Source organism: Arvicanthis niloticus, chromosome Y (assembly GCF_011762505.2).
Source record: "Arvicanthis niloticus isolate mArvNil1 chromosome Y, mArvNil1.pat.X, whole genome shotgun sequence".
NCBI lineage: Eukaryota > Metazoa > Chordata > Mammalia > Rodentia > Muridae > Arvicanthis > Arvicanthis niloticus.
Genome location: NC_133431.1, coordinates 990,703 through 1,009,737, shown reverse-complemented (window position 1 = coordinate 1,009,737; position 19,035 = coordinate 990,703). Strand labels below are relative to the sequence as shown.

At 35.4% G+C, this 19,035-nt stretch overlaps 2 protein-coding genes across 2 annotated transcripts in view; one reads left to right on the top strand and one right to left on the bottom strand.

Moving 5' to 3' along the window:
• The window catches only part of LOC143437248 (uncharacterized), a 49,589-nt gene extending 49,144 nt beyond the window's left edge, over positions 1-445 (bottom strand). Inside the window, exons 1-3 of the mRNA XM_076922084.1 lie at positions 438-445; positions 261-331; positions 63-196 (exon numbers count right to left, since the gene is read on the bottom strand). Coding sequence (XP_076778199.1) covers positions 63-196; positions 261-331; positions 438-445 — 213 coding nt within the window. The remainder of the gene's footprint in view (positions 1-62; positions 197-260; positions 332-437) is intronic.
• LOC143437350 (uncharacterized) lies at positions 8-16,481 on the top strand. The gene is made up of 6 exons (XM_076922145.1): positions 8-204; positions 2,315-2,425; positions 4,673-4,785; positions 10,193-10,319; positions 10,518-10,578; positions 11,682-16,481. The coding sequence occupies exons 3-6, from the start codon at positions 4,699-4,701 to the stop codon at positions 12,805-12,807; spliced, it is 1,401 nt and encodes a 466-aa protein (XP_076778260.1). The 5' UTR covers positions 8-204; positions 2,315-2,425; positions 4,673-4,698; the 3' UTR covers positions 12,808-16,481.
• The last annotated feature ends 2,554 nt before the right edge of the window (positions 16,482-19,035 follow it).

Genomic DNA, 19,035 nt, shown 5'->3' with positions numbered 1-19,035 from the left:
TGACGTCACAGGGAGCGCAACTGAGTCCAGCGAACCCAACCGCGTCCTGTCAGCGGCCGCACCGGGATCGCCGCCGCTGCGGACCCGGGAGACGTCGCGCTGACCGTGACGTCACAGCCGGCGACGGGGGTCTCCCAGAGGTGGCAGCTGCGATCGATCCCATGATTCCCCGCGGCGGCCCCCGGCTCGGTCGATACTAATCAGGTATCAATAAACAGTAACCAATCAATAAATCGTGGCGCAGGCCATTGTTCCAGCACATCGGGAGACGATGATGGTCAGTAATCGTGATAATCGGTAATCAATACTAATCAATGACGAATAATCGATGCTAAAAATGATCAGTAACCATGATAACCAATGATCGATTACTGCCAATGGGTAATCAATACCGATCAATAATCGATAATCAATTATCGATAATTAATAACCAATACTGATCCATAATTGGCGACAGCAGTCAATGCAAATCGATAGTCAACTTGGGAGGATCCTAATATAAATATAAAATGTGCAACGAAATACGAAAATAAAATTATAATGAAGTAAAATGCAAAGTATAAAATATGAAATAAAATGAATAAAAATATAAAATAAAATATTAAATACGGAAAAATCTAAATAAGATGAAAATATAAAATATAACGAATAAAAATGTAGTAAAGTAAATGAAAATGGAATAAAATAAAGTATAAATATAAAATTAAGTAAACGAAATAAATAAAAATATAAAATAAAATATAAAATATAACAAATAAATAAAATATAAAATATAAAACAAGCTATAGAGAGACAAATTACTATTATTTATTATTATCAATATTATGACGTACGGTGAAGCACAGTTGGTCAAACAGCGTCTGACAGGATGTGACGCGTGTAGTATAATATTTAACGATTTTATTTCTGTTACACAGCCCGGTGTAGAATTAAAAGTCCGATCAGATTTTTATTTTAAATCTTTATTTTATATTATATTTTGTATTTGATTTCATATTTTACATCGTTTTAAAACGATTTACTTTTTTTATGTTTTATATTTTATATTTAATGTATTTTATATTTTATTTTGATTTTATATTTATATTCATAGTATGTTTCATACTTGTTTTATATTTTACACTTTATATTTTATTATATATTTTAAAGATTAAATTTATTCCTTCTTTTATATTTTGTTGTAATTTTATTTATTTATTTTATAGTTTACATTTACATTATATTTTACATATATAATTTTTTAATATTTTATATTTAAATTTATATTTTGCTTTATTTTATATTTTATATTTGATGTATTTTGTATTTATTATTTAATATTTTATATTTATGTTTTGTATTTTACATTTTATATTTTATTGTATATTTTAAATTTTCGTTTATTTCATATTTTATTTAATATTTCTTATTTTATATATATAATATATATAATTTATGATATTTTGTATTTTATATTTCATGTTATATTTTATATTATTTTATATATTACTTTACTTTTAGTTTTTCATTTTCTATTTTCTATTTTATTTTGTTTTAAATTGTGTTTTTTATTTACATTTACATATATATTATATTTATAGTTTGCATCTTATATTTTATTATATATTTAAATTTTATTTTACACTTTGTATATTATGTTTTATGTTTTATATTTTATATTTTATTTTTATGTTATATTTCATATTTTTATTTTATATTATTTTCTATTTTATTTTGCTTTCATTTTTTAATTTTATATTTTATATTTGATTTATTTTACATTTTATTTACTTTTTATTTTCATTATATTTATATTTTATACTTATGGTTTATAAGTTACATTTCATATTTATTATATATTTTAATTTTAAAGTATAATTCTTATACATTTACCTTTAATTTCATATTTTCTATTTAATATTTTGTTTTATTTATTTTTATTTCATATTTTATATTTTATATTTGATTTATTTTATATTTTATTTTATTTCATATTTTATATTTATGTTTTATATTTTACATATATTTGAGATTTTAAATTTTGTTTTATTTCATTTTATATTTTATATTATTTATTTCATATTAATATTTATATTATATTATATGTTTTAGTTTGTATTTTTTATTATTTTCCATTTTAATTTACTTTTTTGAATTTTGTACTTTAAATTTTATATTACCGAATTTTATGTTTTATATTTACATTTACATTATAATTATCGATGTTTTATATTTAATATTTTTCCATTGTAGTTTAATTTAAATTTTAATTTTATATTTTAGAATTTATATTCGATGTACTTTATATTTTATTTTCATGTTTTATGTTTTATAGTTGATGCGTCTGATTGATGAATTCGGAGACATGGCTTCATCATCTCTATCGATTTACCTATGATTTATTTCCCAGCCGACACAACACGGAGACAAATCCATAAGGGACGAGGTGAGGCCCTGAGACCCTGGCGGACACGGTTGTTCAAGGCAGGCAGCAAAGAAAGCACTGGAAATTATTGATTAATAATAATTAGTTATTATTTCAGGGGGGGGGTCCTGCGAATTTATACACATATCTGAATTTTTGTTTATTATACACATATTTATATATATTATAGACATATATATGTATATATATATATATTATAGACATTTATATATATTACAGACATATATGTTACAGACATTTATATATATTATGGACATATATATATTACAGATATATTTATATATTACAGATATACTTATATATATTATAGACACATTTACATATATTACAGACATATTTATATATATTACAGACATATTTATTTATATTATAGACATTTTTATATATTACAGACATATTTATATATTAGACAGACATTTATATATTATAGTCATTTACATATATTACTGACAGATTTACATATATTACATATATATTCCAGATATATTTATATATATTACATACATATTTACATATATTACAGACTATTTATATATATTACAGACATACTTATATATATTACAGACATATTTATATATATTACAGACATATTTATACATATTACAGACACATATATATTATAGGCATATTTATATATATTGCAGACATATTTACATATATCACAGACATTTATATATATTACTGCAGACATACACATTAGACATACTTATACATATTATAGACATATATATTAGACATATTTATATATATTACAGACATATTTATATATATTATAGACATATAATATGTACAATAAACAGATATTCAAATATGTGTATAAGAAACAAATATTCAGATCCATATGCCGTAATATATATAAATATGTCGATGAGATACGAATGTTCAAGTATGTGCATAATATATTCTAATATGTAAATATATGTAATGTGCATAATATATATGTCAATATATAATGTATATAATATATATAAATATATAAATACATATAAATACTTTTCTAACCATAGGTTGGCATTACTGGAAATAAAAGATATGTGAAGAAATAATTCTATCTTTTAATGATGAAAAACTATTTAATTCAATTTAATTTAATTTTTTAAATTAAAATTAATGTAATTAATTTAGTTTAATGATCAAGAAGGAAAGAAACTAATTTAATTTTTAATTTTTAAATTTCAATAGGGAATGCTGGGTAATGTTGGGAGCAGGGAGAAGAGGTGGGCAGGAAGAGATGATCTTAGCAACCACAGGCAGACATAGTCAGGACAGAGGTAAAGCTGCCTCTGGTGTTTAGTACAGTGCTAGGGGAAAACTGTGATCATTGCATCTGGGATAACAGACAGTGTGGTAGATCTATAGAAAGCTTACTTGTGTCCTGGCAGGTAAAGCATGTGGTTGAACAGGGACTGTCTGCAAAAGTGAGGCTGAGACACAGGGATGGGACAGGAAAGGAAGGGCAGGTGGGCATTGTCTATCTTATATATAAGATGATGCACAGGGAGACAGGCAACTTCCACTGGTATTCTGTCTCAGAGTAAGTGCAACTGATATTAGGATCTGCAGTAACAGATAGTGAGGCAGGTCTTTGGACAAAGTACCCTTTCTATTGCCATGCATGGCTTGTGGTTGAACAGGAGCGTTTTTCAATAATCAGGACCTCAGGCCAAAGATGAGTTTGTAAACCCCAATCAATTCTGTTTCTGAGAGTGCACAAAGTCCACTTGAGCAAACATCCTATGAGAAGCCCTCCTTGTCAACAGCCAGTCAAGGTACAACTGCAGGGTTAAGCTACATATAAGATAATTAATACACCTTACAGAGGAAAAGTTAGTCTACCCATCATGTTTGTCAGATGATTTTGCCCCCTTGATTGGTTCCTGCAGATTATGCCAGACATGCAGCTTTTTAAATATTAAGTTGCTGACCTATATGTTAATGCCCCAATCTTGCTGTAACTACAATAAATACTCAGCACCTCTAGACTCTCAGTTTTGATCTCATGTGAGGCTGACTGATGAGAATCCTTATTACAGAGCTCATGATAAAGACCTCCATGTGATTGCATTACAATAGGCTACTTGTTGGTCTTTGGGGTCTCTGTGACCTGGACATAACATCTTAGTGCATTGACCCAAGACCCTCAGGACTCCCAACTAAAGGATTGAAAGGCCGGTTGTTAATATCCACCATTCTTTTTGGGTCAGTGGCTTGTCTGCCAGATTTGAGATAGTGTGCCTTGGTTTTCAGGTTTTTCTTGAGTATTGTGGAGGGAGATGACTAAATTGAACATGGAACCCTGCTACAGTGGATACACTGGAGAGTCGCAGCCCCAAAGTGCTTCGAAGATGTTCCAGAGCCTGGTATAGTGAACGGTGTTTCTCTGGTTTTAATTTCTGGGAAGGTTAGAGCAGACTTAAAACCCTGCTACAGGGCTCACAGCTGCCATCCTGTCTTCATTTTCTCCTTTGTCCAAGTGGAGGAATCTGCTGGGTAGCTTTTACTGCCCCCTTGTGGCTGTCTGTATTGTGTGTGGCACTTTGTTATTCTCTTACTGAGGAAATGAGACAGACTCCATCCTAATCAATTTAGTTAGCAGCCCCACACCTTGGGTTAAATCCTTCTTAACAACAGGACCTGGACCCATTGACTAGTCCATGACAGAGAGCTCTTCCAGACAGCATCCAGGGCAAAATCAGGCTCTGCCTACCTTATTTTACAGGGTAGAAAGACAAAGACCTCATTTCCTACCTCCTGAACTACCCTCTGTGCAGTTCATATGTGACTCTGTAATTTTGAACTTGGAGCTGTCATAAGATGGGAGGTTGTTCTTCATTGATTGTCACAAATTTATCATATCTTTTTTGGGTCAGAGATCCTGTCCTTTGTTGGTGGTCATTTAAGTTGTGTGAGACAATCTGCTTTTCTGTCCACCTTCCAGATGTTTTAGCCTCCTCTTTGGTAGCACTGGCCTGGGAACCCAGGGTTAAAGACCCTCACCCCAGGTCAGCACAGCCTCTGAGCTCCCCATTCCAGTGTATCCTTCCCTGATCTGAGCCAGGTGCCCTCCCTATTTTGTCCTTGCTCAGCCACAACTCCAAGTTCCTCATGGGGTGGCAGGAGCTCCTGTAATTGATATGGTTAAATCATTGGTTTGTGTTGTAACAATTTCCTCATTTATTATTGTGTCTGTGTCATAGTAGTTTTCAGTTCTCGGCATTTCAGAGATACAGTCATCTGAAGGAGCCTCAATTCAGGGCATGTCCTCATCAGAATAGCTGGTTGCTATGTCTGTGAGAGATAGTGTTGATGATTGAGTAGGAAGGCTCTTCCACTGAGGGTGGCAATATCCCTAAGCAAGTGGTCCTGGGCTGGATGAGAGAGCAGGCTGAGCATGAGACTGTAACCAAGCAAGAGAGCAAGCCAGGAGACAGTGTTTGTCCATGCTTTTTGTATTGTATATTTTATTTACATTTCAGATGCCATCCCCTTTCCCCACCCCCCACCCCCATGAAAACCCCTATCCCATGCCCTTTTTTTCTTTTTGCTTTTATATACTTTTTTTTAAAAAATATTAATTAATGGCATTATAAGTTTGTTAATGCTGAATCAGAAGTGTAACCCAATACCCAACCTAGATATATAAACTATCTTTGACTGGTGGAGATACGTGAACATTTGTCTCCATGTCCCCTCCTTTTTCTCTCTTTCTCTCTCTCATCACCTAGCTTCTCCTTTCCTACTTCTCCTCCTCTCCTTACTCCTTCTCTTCCTCTCAGTACTCCTTCCCACCTAAGTTCCTTTTACATATGACCCTTCCTGTTAAAATAAAACTTTTCTCTCAAAATACAATTAGAGCATAATTATGCCAATTTGTACCAGTGAGGTACAAGATATTCCTAACACCCAGTCCATCATTTTGTTGACTAACCAGAACCTCTCTCATCTATCCAAACTAAAACTCTTAGTTCTGAACCTGGATTTTTCCTTTGCTTTAGAATGAATGTCAGCTGAAAACCATCCACTCAAAACTTTTCTCTCAAGGTAAATAGCCAGGATTGGCTATGAGTCTATAAGTTATCAGCCCCGTCAGATATCCAGAATGGCTGAGTTAATTGTCCATGCTTTTTGCTTTCAGTTTCTAATCTAAGCTCCCAAAATGATAGACTGTGATCTGACAGAACCATGTACCACAACCAGTTATTACCTGAGATGCTTTTGCTTAGAGGATTCAATCACAGCAGTGGAGTAGCAAGTTAGAACAACAGCAACAACGTTATTTTGCTGCTGCGCAGAATCTTTGTTGTAGATTGTATTCTTGTGAACAGGACAAATTTTGGGTAGAAAGATTTTTGGACTGGTTGGGTTTTTAACTCTCCATTAAGAGTCCTGCCTGATGCAGGGTGTGGCCTCTTCAGAGTCCATATCTCACTGTTATGCATCTCAGCTAAGATCAACCTTAGAATCCTTGGTACATATTTATGGTCTCTGGCACATCCTAAATGTACCCCCTCCACTCAGGCAGCTGCAGATTTTGATTCATATTCCCACTCTGGCCCTCTTTTGTCTCTCGAAACACCTGTTGCTGGTTCTCCCCGATTTCCCCTTCTTATCTGTTCTCCCATGCAGTTCTCTCTCTTCCATCTGCCTCCTATGATTGCTTTACTCCCCATTCTGAGTGAGATTCAACCATGCTCATTTGGGCCTTCCTTCTCGTGTAGTTTCTTTGTGTCTATGGAGTGTAGTGTGGGTTTCCTGTATTTTATGATTATTATTCACTTGTAAGTGAGTACATACATGCATGTGCTTTTAGATCTGGGTTACCTCACTCAGGATAATAGTTTTTAGTTGTATCCATTTGCCTTCAAAATTCATGATGTCCTTGTATTTTATAGCTGAATAGTTTTTCCTTTTGTAAACGAACCACATTTTCTATATTCATATTTTGGTTGAGTGACATCTGGGATTTTTCCAGTTTCAAGCTGTTATAAATAAAATGGCTATGAACCTAGTGGATTCCCTACTCTAGGTCCACCGCCTGCACAGAGTCCCTCTATCCAATATCCTCTGTTTTTCCTTTGAGAAGGTGTGGACCCCTGGGTATCTCCACACAGCGGTGCATCAAGTCTCTGCTGGCTTAAGTTTATCCTTTCCATTGAAGCCAGACATGGCAGCCCAGTTCAGGGAGCAGATTCCACAGATAGACAGCAGGTTTAGGGACAGCCCCTGCTACAGTTGTTGGGGGACCCTCACGAAGACTGAGCTACACATTTGCTACATATGTTCTGGGGCCTTAGTCTAGACTGTGTGTATAATTTTGTTTGTAGATTAGGCTCTCAGTGTCCCCAAGGGTCCAGGTTAGTTGATTCTGTTGACCTTCTCATGGATTCCTATCCTCTTCAGGACATCAATCCTTCCCCCAACTAACATAACAGTCCCCAAGGGCCATTCAATGTTTGACTGTGGTTCTCTGCATCTGTTTCAAGTCAGCTGCTTGGTGGAGCCTCTTAATGGATAATGATGCAAGGCTCCTGTGTGGGAGCATCACAGAGTATCCCTAATAATGTCATGGATTGGTGTTTGTCTATAAGGATGGTCTCCAGCTGGGCAAGTTTTCATTGGCCATTCCCTCAGTCTCTGCTCCAGCTTTACCCCTGCATTTCTTTTAGACAGGACAGATTTTGTTCTGTATGTCTACTGTGTTGTGGTTGAATTTGATCAGCTTTCTTCTCATACTCCCATACATTCCCCATTTGGTCTCAGTCTGTAATTCACATAAGGTACAGTATAAATATTTGCGATTCAATGCTATGCTAGTTGGCAAACCTGATGGATTTATATTTTTAACTTTATTCATTCTGTGTTTGGTTTTCTAGACTAAATTTTTCTGTGAAGCAATTCCTGTGCTGATAGTAGATATAGAAACCACATAAGCCCCCTGACATGTTTTTGTTCAATAAGCACATGCTTCTGTGCTGCTCTTCATCCATATCTTTAATTTTGAAATTTGGCCAAATATATAGTTTGTATTCTGTTTCTCCGGATGGCTTATGCCCATGTCATCAATATTATCTGATGCTTCAGATTCATTGAATTGCAGGTGTGTGATTTTCTGCCTAACTCTTATGTTTGTTGTGAAATTTTTGAATAAATAATGTATCATGCCTGTGTGTTGTGGCCCAAGCTGCCCTACGTTTGGGGGCCAAAATATCACGGACCACTCTGTCAATGTTGAAACCCGCACTGCCAAAAACCTTGGGGGCTAAACTATTAGAGCCCACACTGCCCCAAGCTGCTCCAGTTTCCGGGTCGGGGTTCAGCAAGCAAGAGAATGAGGACAAACTTGAAGAATGGAGACCAGAGTGTGATTCAATCCTGTTTATTTTTCAGTCTCTCTTCCTAGTCCAATTTCCAAGTCTTGAGTTCCTAGTCCCTAGTTCCCAGATCCTAGTGCCTCCAAGTTCCAAGTTCATTCTCTAAGTGCTAAGTGCCTAATGCCTAATAATTAACTCCAAGTTGTTCTCTCTGAAGTGTCTGATTTTCTGTTATTCTTTTTTGTCTGCCTCTCACTTTTTATATGTCTCACTTCTAAGCCTCACCTCTATGTCATGCCTTTAAGTCATGCCCTTAGGTCTTGTCTCTAAATCTGATCTCTAAGTCACACCCTTTAGTCTTGGCTCTAAATCACAGCTTTAAGTCTCACACAACAATGTGAAGATCCTGGGTACCTAAAACTTGATGTTGTCAGAGTGTGGTCAGCTGTTGTAGGCTGATGTGATCAAGTTTCTTTTCAGGGTATATGGCCCAAGATGGCTGTGAGGATGATAGCCGCCTTCTGTCAGCTCCCCACAACTGTGTGCATGAATATGAATATCATGTGTGACTCATCTTTACTGTTGTCAGAAAATGGCCTCAGAACTCCTGATCTTGAAGAAATGGACAGGTGTTGGTCCACATGTGTATGCTAGAAATTGTCCACCATTATGTGGAAGACCAGCAAGATGTTTCAACTACTGACCTGAAATACTCAGTAGTTGAACACCTGAAATACAATCTTTATTTCTGATCAACATATTCATTACTAATAATTTCATCTGTGCATTTTTAACTGTTTAAACATGCATTCCCTTTTATTAAGATTTATTAATGTTGCTGTTTAAACTGTTTCACTTCATGTTTATGCAAGACGAATACAGGACTGCACTGAATGTATAATGCTTTGCAGAAAGTTCAGTAAAAATCTGTGAGTTCATTCTATCATTTTTTGTTTCCTGATTTATTTTTGTAGCACAGTAAGGTTATTAACATGTGACTTTTGATGTCCTAAAACTCATTGCATGTATCGTGCTACATTCAACTCAATGACATACACCTGCCTGTCCCTCTGCAATTAAATACATGAGCAAATACAAGCAGCTTGCCCATCACCTTTATAGTTAGTAGTTGTTCATACAGCTTTTCAGATGTGTGCTCAGTACAGTTGATCTGTTTCCCCCTGCATATCCCTCTCAATTGCCATTTGTGTTGCAAGGCTATAATCTATTCAAAGGGTTCAGGAATGACACAGATGAACCCTGTGTGAAGGGTTCAAGTGTCAATATTTCAAGTTTCTTCTAAACTGACATGGTGATCATATTATAATTCATGTTTCAGCAAATAAGTTGATAAATCATGTGAATTATAAGATTATATTTTATAGGAAGCATACCTTTACTTTGTAGTGATGTCAGTATCAGGCTTTGTGTTGTTCACATGTATGGGATATTTTAGGAAGCAGTGACTTACGAAGATGTGCATGTGAACTTCACTGCAGAAGAGTGGAATTTGCTGGATCCTTCCCAGAAGAATCTCTACAAAGATGTGATGCTTGAGACCTACTGGAACCTCACTGCTATAGGTAAGACTGTGAATTTATTTTTGCTTCTCAGTATAAGGGAAAAATGTTTTTGGGTTACTGATGATCATATGTTATTTCAATAGAGAACAAGTAATATTGAGTTGAATAAATCAGGTTCATTGCCGTGAAAATTCAGAATAACTTGAATATTGCCTAATTCTAATCCCATATCTTTCATTTTCTGGTACCGTGTTTTAGGCTATAATTTGGAAGGGCATCATACTGAAGAACAATATCAAACTTCTAGAAGTCATGAAAGGTAATTTTAATGTTTAAGCTGATACAAATATGCCTGTGAGGAAAGTTTAATATGATCTGGAAGCTCTAATGGAAAGCAAGTGTGTAAAATATCAGTCCTTTTATGTACCTCAATGTCAGTTATGTGATTGGTGTTTGCAAGGCAATTCTGTAAGAAAGAAGAGAAAGAAACAATGTCTTAAGCGATCAGTTTATTTGATTTGTATCTCCATTAGAGCTATGTTGTGGAACTACCAATTTGTATAGTCTCATAATATTTAGATGTTGCACATTGGATAGTGATAAACATGTATCCATAACCTTCTAATAAGCAAATTGTCCATGATAAAGTTGGTGATACTCATATACTTGCAGTGAAATTGTTAAGTTTAGTGTTTTGTCAGTTTATGAGAGTCAAGAATGTTGTGGAGAAATATTAATCATGTCTGCAGTGAACAAAAAATCAATGCAGGTGAATTCAATGTGGAAACCTTTCATTTGTTATTCTTTTTTAATGGATGTATCAATTGTCAGCATGGATTAAACCATGTGAGCATAGAGATACTAAAAGAAACAACATACCTCTATCTACTTCAGAACAATGACAAGACATGTAGTATTCTGCCTTTGGTAGACTTTCTGAATATGATAGGTGTTTGCAGTTGATTGATTTTGTGACATTACTGGGAACATCTCCAAAGTCACACTGCAGAAAATCTCTATGGGTACTGGAAGTTTGTACATTCTTTTGTTCATCCTGGTTCACAGTGCTGCTGTTGTGTGATGCACACTACAGGAAAAACTAAGAATTCAATGAGTGTTTTAATGCTCTGAGTTATCCCATATTTCTTAGGACATGTTAAAAACATCATATAGAAATCTCATATAGAAAAAGGATTCTGTAAATGTGAGCCATGCAATAAATGGTCTTACCATCACAGGTATTTTCAAAGACGTAAAGCAACACACAGTGAGCAAGTACAACCATGAACATTAAAGTGATAAAACCTTAAGATCTCTGTGTTCTTTTTATTAGACCAACTGTAAAATTTATACATATTTGTAAAATGATTGATCAGGCTATGAATGTGGTAAAGTTTTCACATGTGCCTATTATTGTTGCAGGCAAGAAAGAAGTCATACTGGAGAGAAACTACATGAATTTAATCAATGTGGTAAAGCCTTTTCATGTCAAAGTCATCTCCATTCTCAAAAAATTACACATACTGGAGAGAAACATTATGAATATAATCAATGTGGTAAAGGCTTTACACAACAAAGTAATCTCCGAAAACATAAAAGAACACATACTGGAGAGAAACCTCATGAATGTAATCAATGTGGTAAAGCCTTTTCAGATCACAGTAGTCTCCAAAGACATAAAAGAACACATACTGGAGAGAAACCTCATGAACGTAATCAATGTGGTAAAACCTTTTCAGATCACAGTAGTCTCCAAAGACATAAAAGAACACATACTGGAGAGAAACCTTATGAATGTAATCAATGTGGTAAAGCATTTGCAAGGCACAGTCATCTCCGATCTCATAAAAGAACACATACTGGAGAGAAACCTTATGAATGTAATCAATGTGGTAAAGGCTTTACACAACAAAATCATCTCCAAATCCATAAAAGGACACATACTGGAGAGAAACCATATGAATGTAATCAATGTGGTAAAGCCTTTTCATATCACAGTAGTCTCCAAATACATAAAAGAACACATACAGGAGAGAAACCTTATGAATGTAATCAATGTGGTAAAGGCTTTACACAACAAAGTAATCTCCAAATACATAAAAGAACACATACTGGAGAGAAACCTCATGAATGTAATCAATGTGGTAAAGCCTTTTCAGATCACAGTAGTCTCCAAAGACATAAAAGAACACATACTGGAGAGAAACCTTATGAATGTAATCAATGTGGTAAAGCCTTTTCAGATCACAGTAGTCTCCAAAGACATAAAAGAACACATACTGGAGAGAAGCCTTATGAATGTAATCAATGTGGTAAAGCATTTGCAAGGCCCAGTCATCTCCGATCTCATAAAAGAACACATACTGGAGAGAAACCTTATGAGTGTAATCAATGTGGTAAAGCCTTTTCACAACAAAATCATCTCCAAATCCATAAAAGGACACATACTGGAGAGAAACCATATGAATGTAATCAATGTGGCAAAACCTTTTCATGTCACAGTAATCTCCAAATACATAAAAGATCACATGCCAGAGAGAAACCTTAATTATGTAATCAATGTGGAAAAAACCATTTATAAGTAAAAACGTTCCAAAGAAATAAATGATCACATACTGGAGCGATACTGTGTGAATGTAATTAATATATTTAAAGCCTTTACACAAAGTTTTTGTCTCCAAAACCATAAAAGAACCCATATTGGAAAGAAATCTATGAATGTGATCATTGTGGTAAAAGCCTTTCCATAAAGATTTTTCCTAAAAAAAACATAAAAGAACCCATATTGGACAGAACTATGAATGTAATCATTGTGCTAAAGTCTTTGCATGTCCCACTAGACTCAGAAACATAAAAGATCCCACATTGCAAGAAACTTCATGAATGTGATCAACGTGGTAAAGACTTTTCACAACATTAGCATCTCCATTATTATAAAAGAACAAGGACAGGAGAGAAGCCTCATGAATGTAATCAGTGTTGTAAAGCATTTGCAAGTCACAGTCATCTGCAGTGACAGGAGAGATCACATACCAGAGGAAAACCTGGTTGAATATTCACAATGTGATGAAGTCTTTGCATGTCATAGTTCTTTACACACACACAAAGAAATCACACTGGAGAGAAGCCTCATTAATATAATCACTGTGGAAAAACTGACAATTCACTTTTATCTGTGACTACATAATGGAACACATTCAAGAGAGTGACTCAGTGTCATCAAGGTACTAAGTCCTTGCATGTCACAGGCAGTGCCCGATCCATAAAAGAACACATACTGTAGAGAAACTGCATGAATGCCATGAAGGAGGTAAAGTCTTTGCATGACAATGTGTTCTCCAAACCCTTCAAGTAACACACTTTTTAGAGAAACCTTATGAATGGAACATATGTGAAGCCTATGCCTATCACTAGTCTCCAAAGACATAAAAGACCACAAATTGGACAGAAATCTTGTGAATGTACTCAAGTTGGAAAATCATTTACATGCCACATTATTCTCTGAATACAAAAATCAACACGTACTAGAGAGAAACCTTCTGAAAGTAATCAGTGGTAAAGCATCTGCATGTCCTAATCGTATTTAAATGCATGAAAGAATGTATAGTAAGAATGAACTGTGGTGATTTGAATATGCTTGTCTCTAAGAAGTAACAATGTTAGTGTGTTTGGCCTTGTGAGAGTAGATGTTACTGTTTTGAAGGAAGTGAACTCCTAGGGTGGTGGTCTTTGGAGCTCTGGCCCATAAAAAAACAGACTCTCCTACCACCTGGCTGGAAGACAGTCTCTTCCTGACTACCTTCTCAAGAAAATGCAAAACTCTCAGCTCCTTCTCCAGCATCATGGCTGCCTGTATGCTTTCATTCTTCCTGCTATGTTGGTCATGAACTAAACACTTGAAAGTGTAAGACAGACTAAGTTAACTATTTGCCTTTAACAGAGTTGCCTTGGTCACAGTGTCTCTTCTTAGCAATGGAAATTTTATCTAAGGCAGAAGTTGGTACCCCAGGCTTGTGTGTGAAGCAATGTGGGTTTGATGTTGGGTTTGTACATGCATTAAGTAGAACTTCAGGGGCCATGCTAGTAGAACACATACGTACTAAGGGTAATTTCAACTTTGTATATAGTTTTTATAATGCTTTGTTGAAGAATAGTGCTGTGTTTTACTCCCATCTGAAGGTAAAGAGGTTTATTTTGTTAATTGCATTGACAAAGCAGTCTCAGGAAAGCCAAGGATAGCCTTTGGCCTGTGTTTACTCTCATGGTGCTTGTTTTGATCAAAATTAGAAATCTTAGAAAGGAAAAATATGAAATGTTAGCTTCAAAGAGAAAATCTCACCAGGAAGTTGAATGAAACTAAATCTTGTGATCAAAGATACACAATGTTATTAAAGAAATGGTGATATTATGGCAAGATTCCATCCACCTAAACATATGGATGTGAAGTTGTATGGGTGAGAACTGTATAATGTTAGGCATTATTATTAACTAATTATTGTTTTTATGTGGACGTAAGGAGATACAAGTATGTGTCCAATTGACAATGAACAGATTGTGATTACTATACTGGGTTTTCAATTTAAAATCTAAAAGGATACACTTAGGTCCAGGCATGGTGGCACATACATACCTTAAATCCCAGGAGATCGGAATCAAGCTGATTTCTGATTCAAGTCATCCTGGTACAGAACACGTTTTAGGTAATGAAAAGCTTAGCTATGGGCAAAGTGTTACACATGTATTACCCAACATTCAGAAGACAGAGCCATGCAGATCTGAGTTCAAGATTAATCTACAGAGCAAGTTCAAGTACAGCTGAGCTTAGCCAGTAAAGTTGTTGAAAAATAGAAAGCTGGTGATGATGTAATAGAAGGGGCCATGTTCCAGCCCCAGCAAGCAGAGGAACTCAGCAGCTTTGTCCATGTGGCTCTGCTTTTAAAGGAAAGAAGAGAAGGAATGATTGAGACAATTGATGATGGTTGGCTGTAGTTAGAAAATTAGTGGGGATGAAGAAGCAACCAGCATCACTGAGGTGAAACCTTCTGGTAAGTGCTTTCTGGGAGGAAGAAGAGGTTGTATTCCAAAGGTAGCCAAGGTTGTCCATTGTGGTGCAGCTTGACTCGGTCCTGTGTAAGACTCACCCAGGTGGCACTGGTTTTAAGGCATGAGTGTTTCATGCAGTGCAGCTGAGGCTTGGCACCATGAAGGGAGCCTATGAGAGGAACTCACTGAAGACTGTTTATCATAGAAAACCCAATATACTGAAGATGTCAGTCCCATGGGATGAGCAGAAAGAACAGCAGTAGCAGTTGAGTGGAGTCAGCCAGAACCTATTGTAGTACAGAGGGAAGAGCTGGAGAGAGACCCAATTTTTTTTGAGGAGCACAGATCATCTGGACATCCCAGATACTGGGACAAGAAGCTGTAATTTTGAAGTTACTTTGTAAACACAAAGAGTTTTAGATTCCTGCGCTATGGAATACCTTCTCAGGAAAACTTTCAGGAAATAAAATCAGCCAAAGAGAAAGAATTGTGCTGCAGTGAGCAGGGCAGAGAGGAGTTGGAGATCTGAAGAATGCTTTGACATCAGACATGGAGATGCAGAGTTTGGAGATTGCCTTGCTGGCTTTTGGTCTTTTTTTGGCCCAGTATTTCCTCACAATGGCATTTAGGAATGGTGAAGTATATACTGTGAATTTGGTTTGATATTTTATGCTATATTTTTGAAAGTATACGGAATTATAGTTACAGGATTGCATGAATCTCAGAAGAGACTTTGAATTTTGGACTTTTAACATTTATGAGACTTCTATAGATGATGACGACCTTTTAATTTGAACCTCACATATTTTGTATTATGCTATTTTAAAATGTGGTCTCCATACACTCATGTGTTTGCATAATCATAATGGAGCCAGGCAGTGGAATGTGGTAGTATAAATATGCTTGGCTCAGGGATTGAGAGGAAGTTATTATGAGATGTGGCCTTGGAGGAAGTCCATCACTGAAGGATTTGAAGTTCCACCCAGTGCAGAATGGGCCTTCCTACTAGCTCCCTGGAAGACAGTATCTTCCTGCCTGCCTTTGGATCAAGATGCAGAACTCTCAGCTTCTTCACCAACATCATGTTTTCTTTCATGCCTGCCATGCTTCCTGCTATGATGAAAAAGGACTAATTCTTTGAAAGTGTAACCCAGTCCCAATTAAACTGTTGCTTTTATATGAGTTGCCTTGTTCATGATTTCTCTTCATAGCAATGGAAACACTAAGACAGACACCCTGTGAATGTATTTAATAAGGTCAAGCGGTTGTACAATTCTCTAGTCTTCATTATCATGAAAGAATACATGCTAGAGTTTAAGCATGCCACCTGTGACTCAGGATACACCTCTTTGGTCTTAAACACGCCCCCTGAGTCTTAAGCATGCCCCTGTGACTCAGGACACATCCCCTCAGTCTTAATCATGTCCCCTGTGACCCTGGACTTGCCTTCTAGTGCTAAATATGCACCCTGTGTCTCAGAACACACCCACATAGTCCTAATGGACATGTTTAGTATAATGAAGCCTTTGCACACCTCTGTAGTCTTCATCATTATGAAACTATTCATACTCACAGTGCTTACATACTGTGCTAAAGCCTTTACATCATGGGGTCTACTGAGATCTAACTCAACTCAAACACAGGACAAGGCAAATGATAAGAATTTATTGTAATCAAGTCTCTACTGATAAATCAGAGCCACACAACTATACTCAGAAACTTAACTGCAATACCCAACCTCAGCCCCACCCTGAACCAGAAAGTTATATAACATCCAAAAGTCAAAACCACAAAGTCCTCTGCCAAATTACAGCTACATTTTTCTCCCAATCATGTTTTTTTTTTTTTCTGTTTTACTCTATGTCAAATGATACAGAATGTAGGTTGTATGGTCAAAACTATCACAGCCATTTGTTCTTTTGTTGTTAGGAACATTATATTTTGAGAAATAAAATATGAATAACAGAAATTATGGTTAGGAACAGATACTATGTTTTAGGTAACAAACCATGAATGATGAAAGCTAGTCAGATATTGTTAAGTACACAGGTCCCCTATGACCTAAAACTTAGTTTGAATTTATGATTAAATGGAGGATGGTAACAAAAAGGCATTCCTTAGGGCAAGTTTCTTTGGCTTCTTCCCAACATTTGTATATTACAGACATATTTGAATACATAGCAGAACACATATTGAAGACATATCTTACAAATTTTATCAATGAGATAAAAACTTTTCACAACACAGTCATCTATGAACATAGAATAATACATCCTGGAGAGAAACACTATGCATAAACAATGTGGTAAAGCCTTTGCATGTGGCAGTCGTCCTAGAAACCATGAGATAAAGCCATAATGCAGAGAAACCCCATAAACGTAGTCAATGCATTAAAGTTTTGTACTTTCTGGCATCTTTATATAAGAGTAAACTCTTCAGCATGAAATCAATCTATTAAAGCCTTTGTGTATCACAGTCATCTTTGAGGACCCTCAAGAATACCCAAAGTAATCTGTGACTACAAAGAATTTGGTAAGATCATACCCAACACACTGAGTTACTCAAGGTTATTTATTATGAGGAAAAAATGTGACAAGCATCAATTCAAATTTTATGATGTCAGTCTATTTTGTTTCCACTTACAAACTTATTTGTAATGCCACTGTATTTTCTTTGTATTTTTAGTTGATCATGTATCCAACAACGTTGGTGAAAGGGCTTATCAGGTCTAGGAATTATATTTGGGAAGTTTTGGTCCACTTGTATCATCTGCAAATAAAGACAATTTTGGCCGGGCAGTGGTGGCGCTCACTTTTAATCACAGCTCTTGGGAGGCAGAGGCAGGTGGATTTCTGAGTTCGAGGCCAGCCTGGTCTACAGAGTGAGTTCCAAGACAGCTAGGGTTATATAGAGAAACCCTGTCTCATAAAACCAAAAAAAAATTAAAAAGATAATTTTACTTCCTCCTTTATAATCTATACTACTTTTATCTTCTTCAGTTTTTTTGCTCTTGCTAAACTTTTAGATAGTATTTTAAATAGATATGGCGAGAATGGATCACCTCATCTTGTGTGTGAATTAGTGGAATTAATATGAATGTCTTCATTTAATTTAATGTTGGCTATAGGTTTGAAGTAAAGTGACATTATTATGTTTAGGTATGTCACTTGTATCCTTAATCAATCCAAGAACTTTATCATAAAGTAGGATTAAATATTGTCACAGAATCATTCATCATCTAATGAGATGACCACTTGTTTTATTTTCTTACACATTAAGCACATTATATTAAACCATTCCTGGATCTCTTTAATGGAGCCTGCCTCATTGATCATGAAGGATGATCTTTTGAAGTGTTTTCTATTTTGTTTAATGTATTTTATTTTATTAAATATTTTTGCATCTGTAGTTTTAAGGGAAAATGGTCTGTAATTCTTTTTGTAGCTGAGTCTTTATATTGATTGGATATTTGAGTAACCATGTGCTCACAAAATAAAATCAGCTAAGGTTTCTTCTTTTTCTATATTGTTGAATACTTTGAGGAATATTCTCATGAACTCATCTTTGGAAGTCTGGTAGGATTCTACTCTGAAACTCATGGACCTGGCCTCTATTTCTTGGCAGACTTGTACTGACTTCTGTTTTTCCAGGTGTTTAGGTCTATTTATGTTATTTACCTTAGTTTGATTTAACTTTGGTAAGTGGAACCTATTGAGGAGATTAGCCTTTTCTT

Excerpts from the sequence above, each read along its gene's own strand:
- LOC143437350 (XM_076922145.1), top strand. The coding sequence starts at position 4,699 with ATGACTAAATTGAACATGGAACCCTGCTACAGTGGATACACTGGAGAG. Across the intron at positions 4,786-10,192 it reads CGAAGATGTTCCAGAGCCTG|GAAGCAGTGACTTACGAAGA; the intron begins GTATAGTGAACG and ends GGGATATTTTAG. Across the intron at positions 10,579-11,681 it reads ACTTCTAGAAGTCATGAAAG|GCAAGAAAGAAGTCATACTG; the intron begins GTAATTTTAATG and ends TTATTGTTGCAG.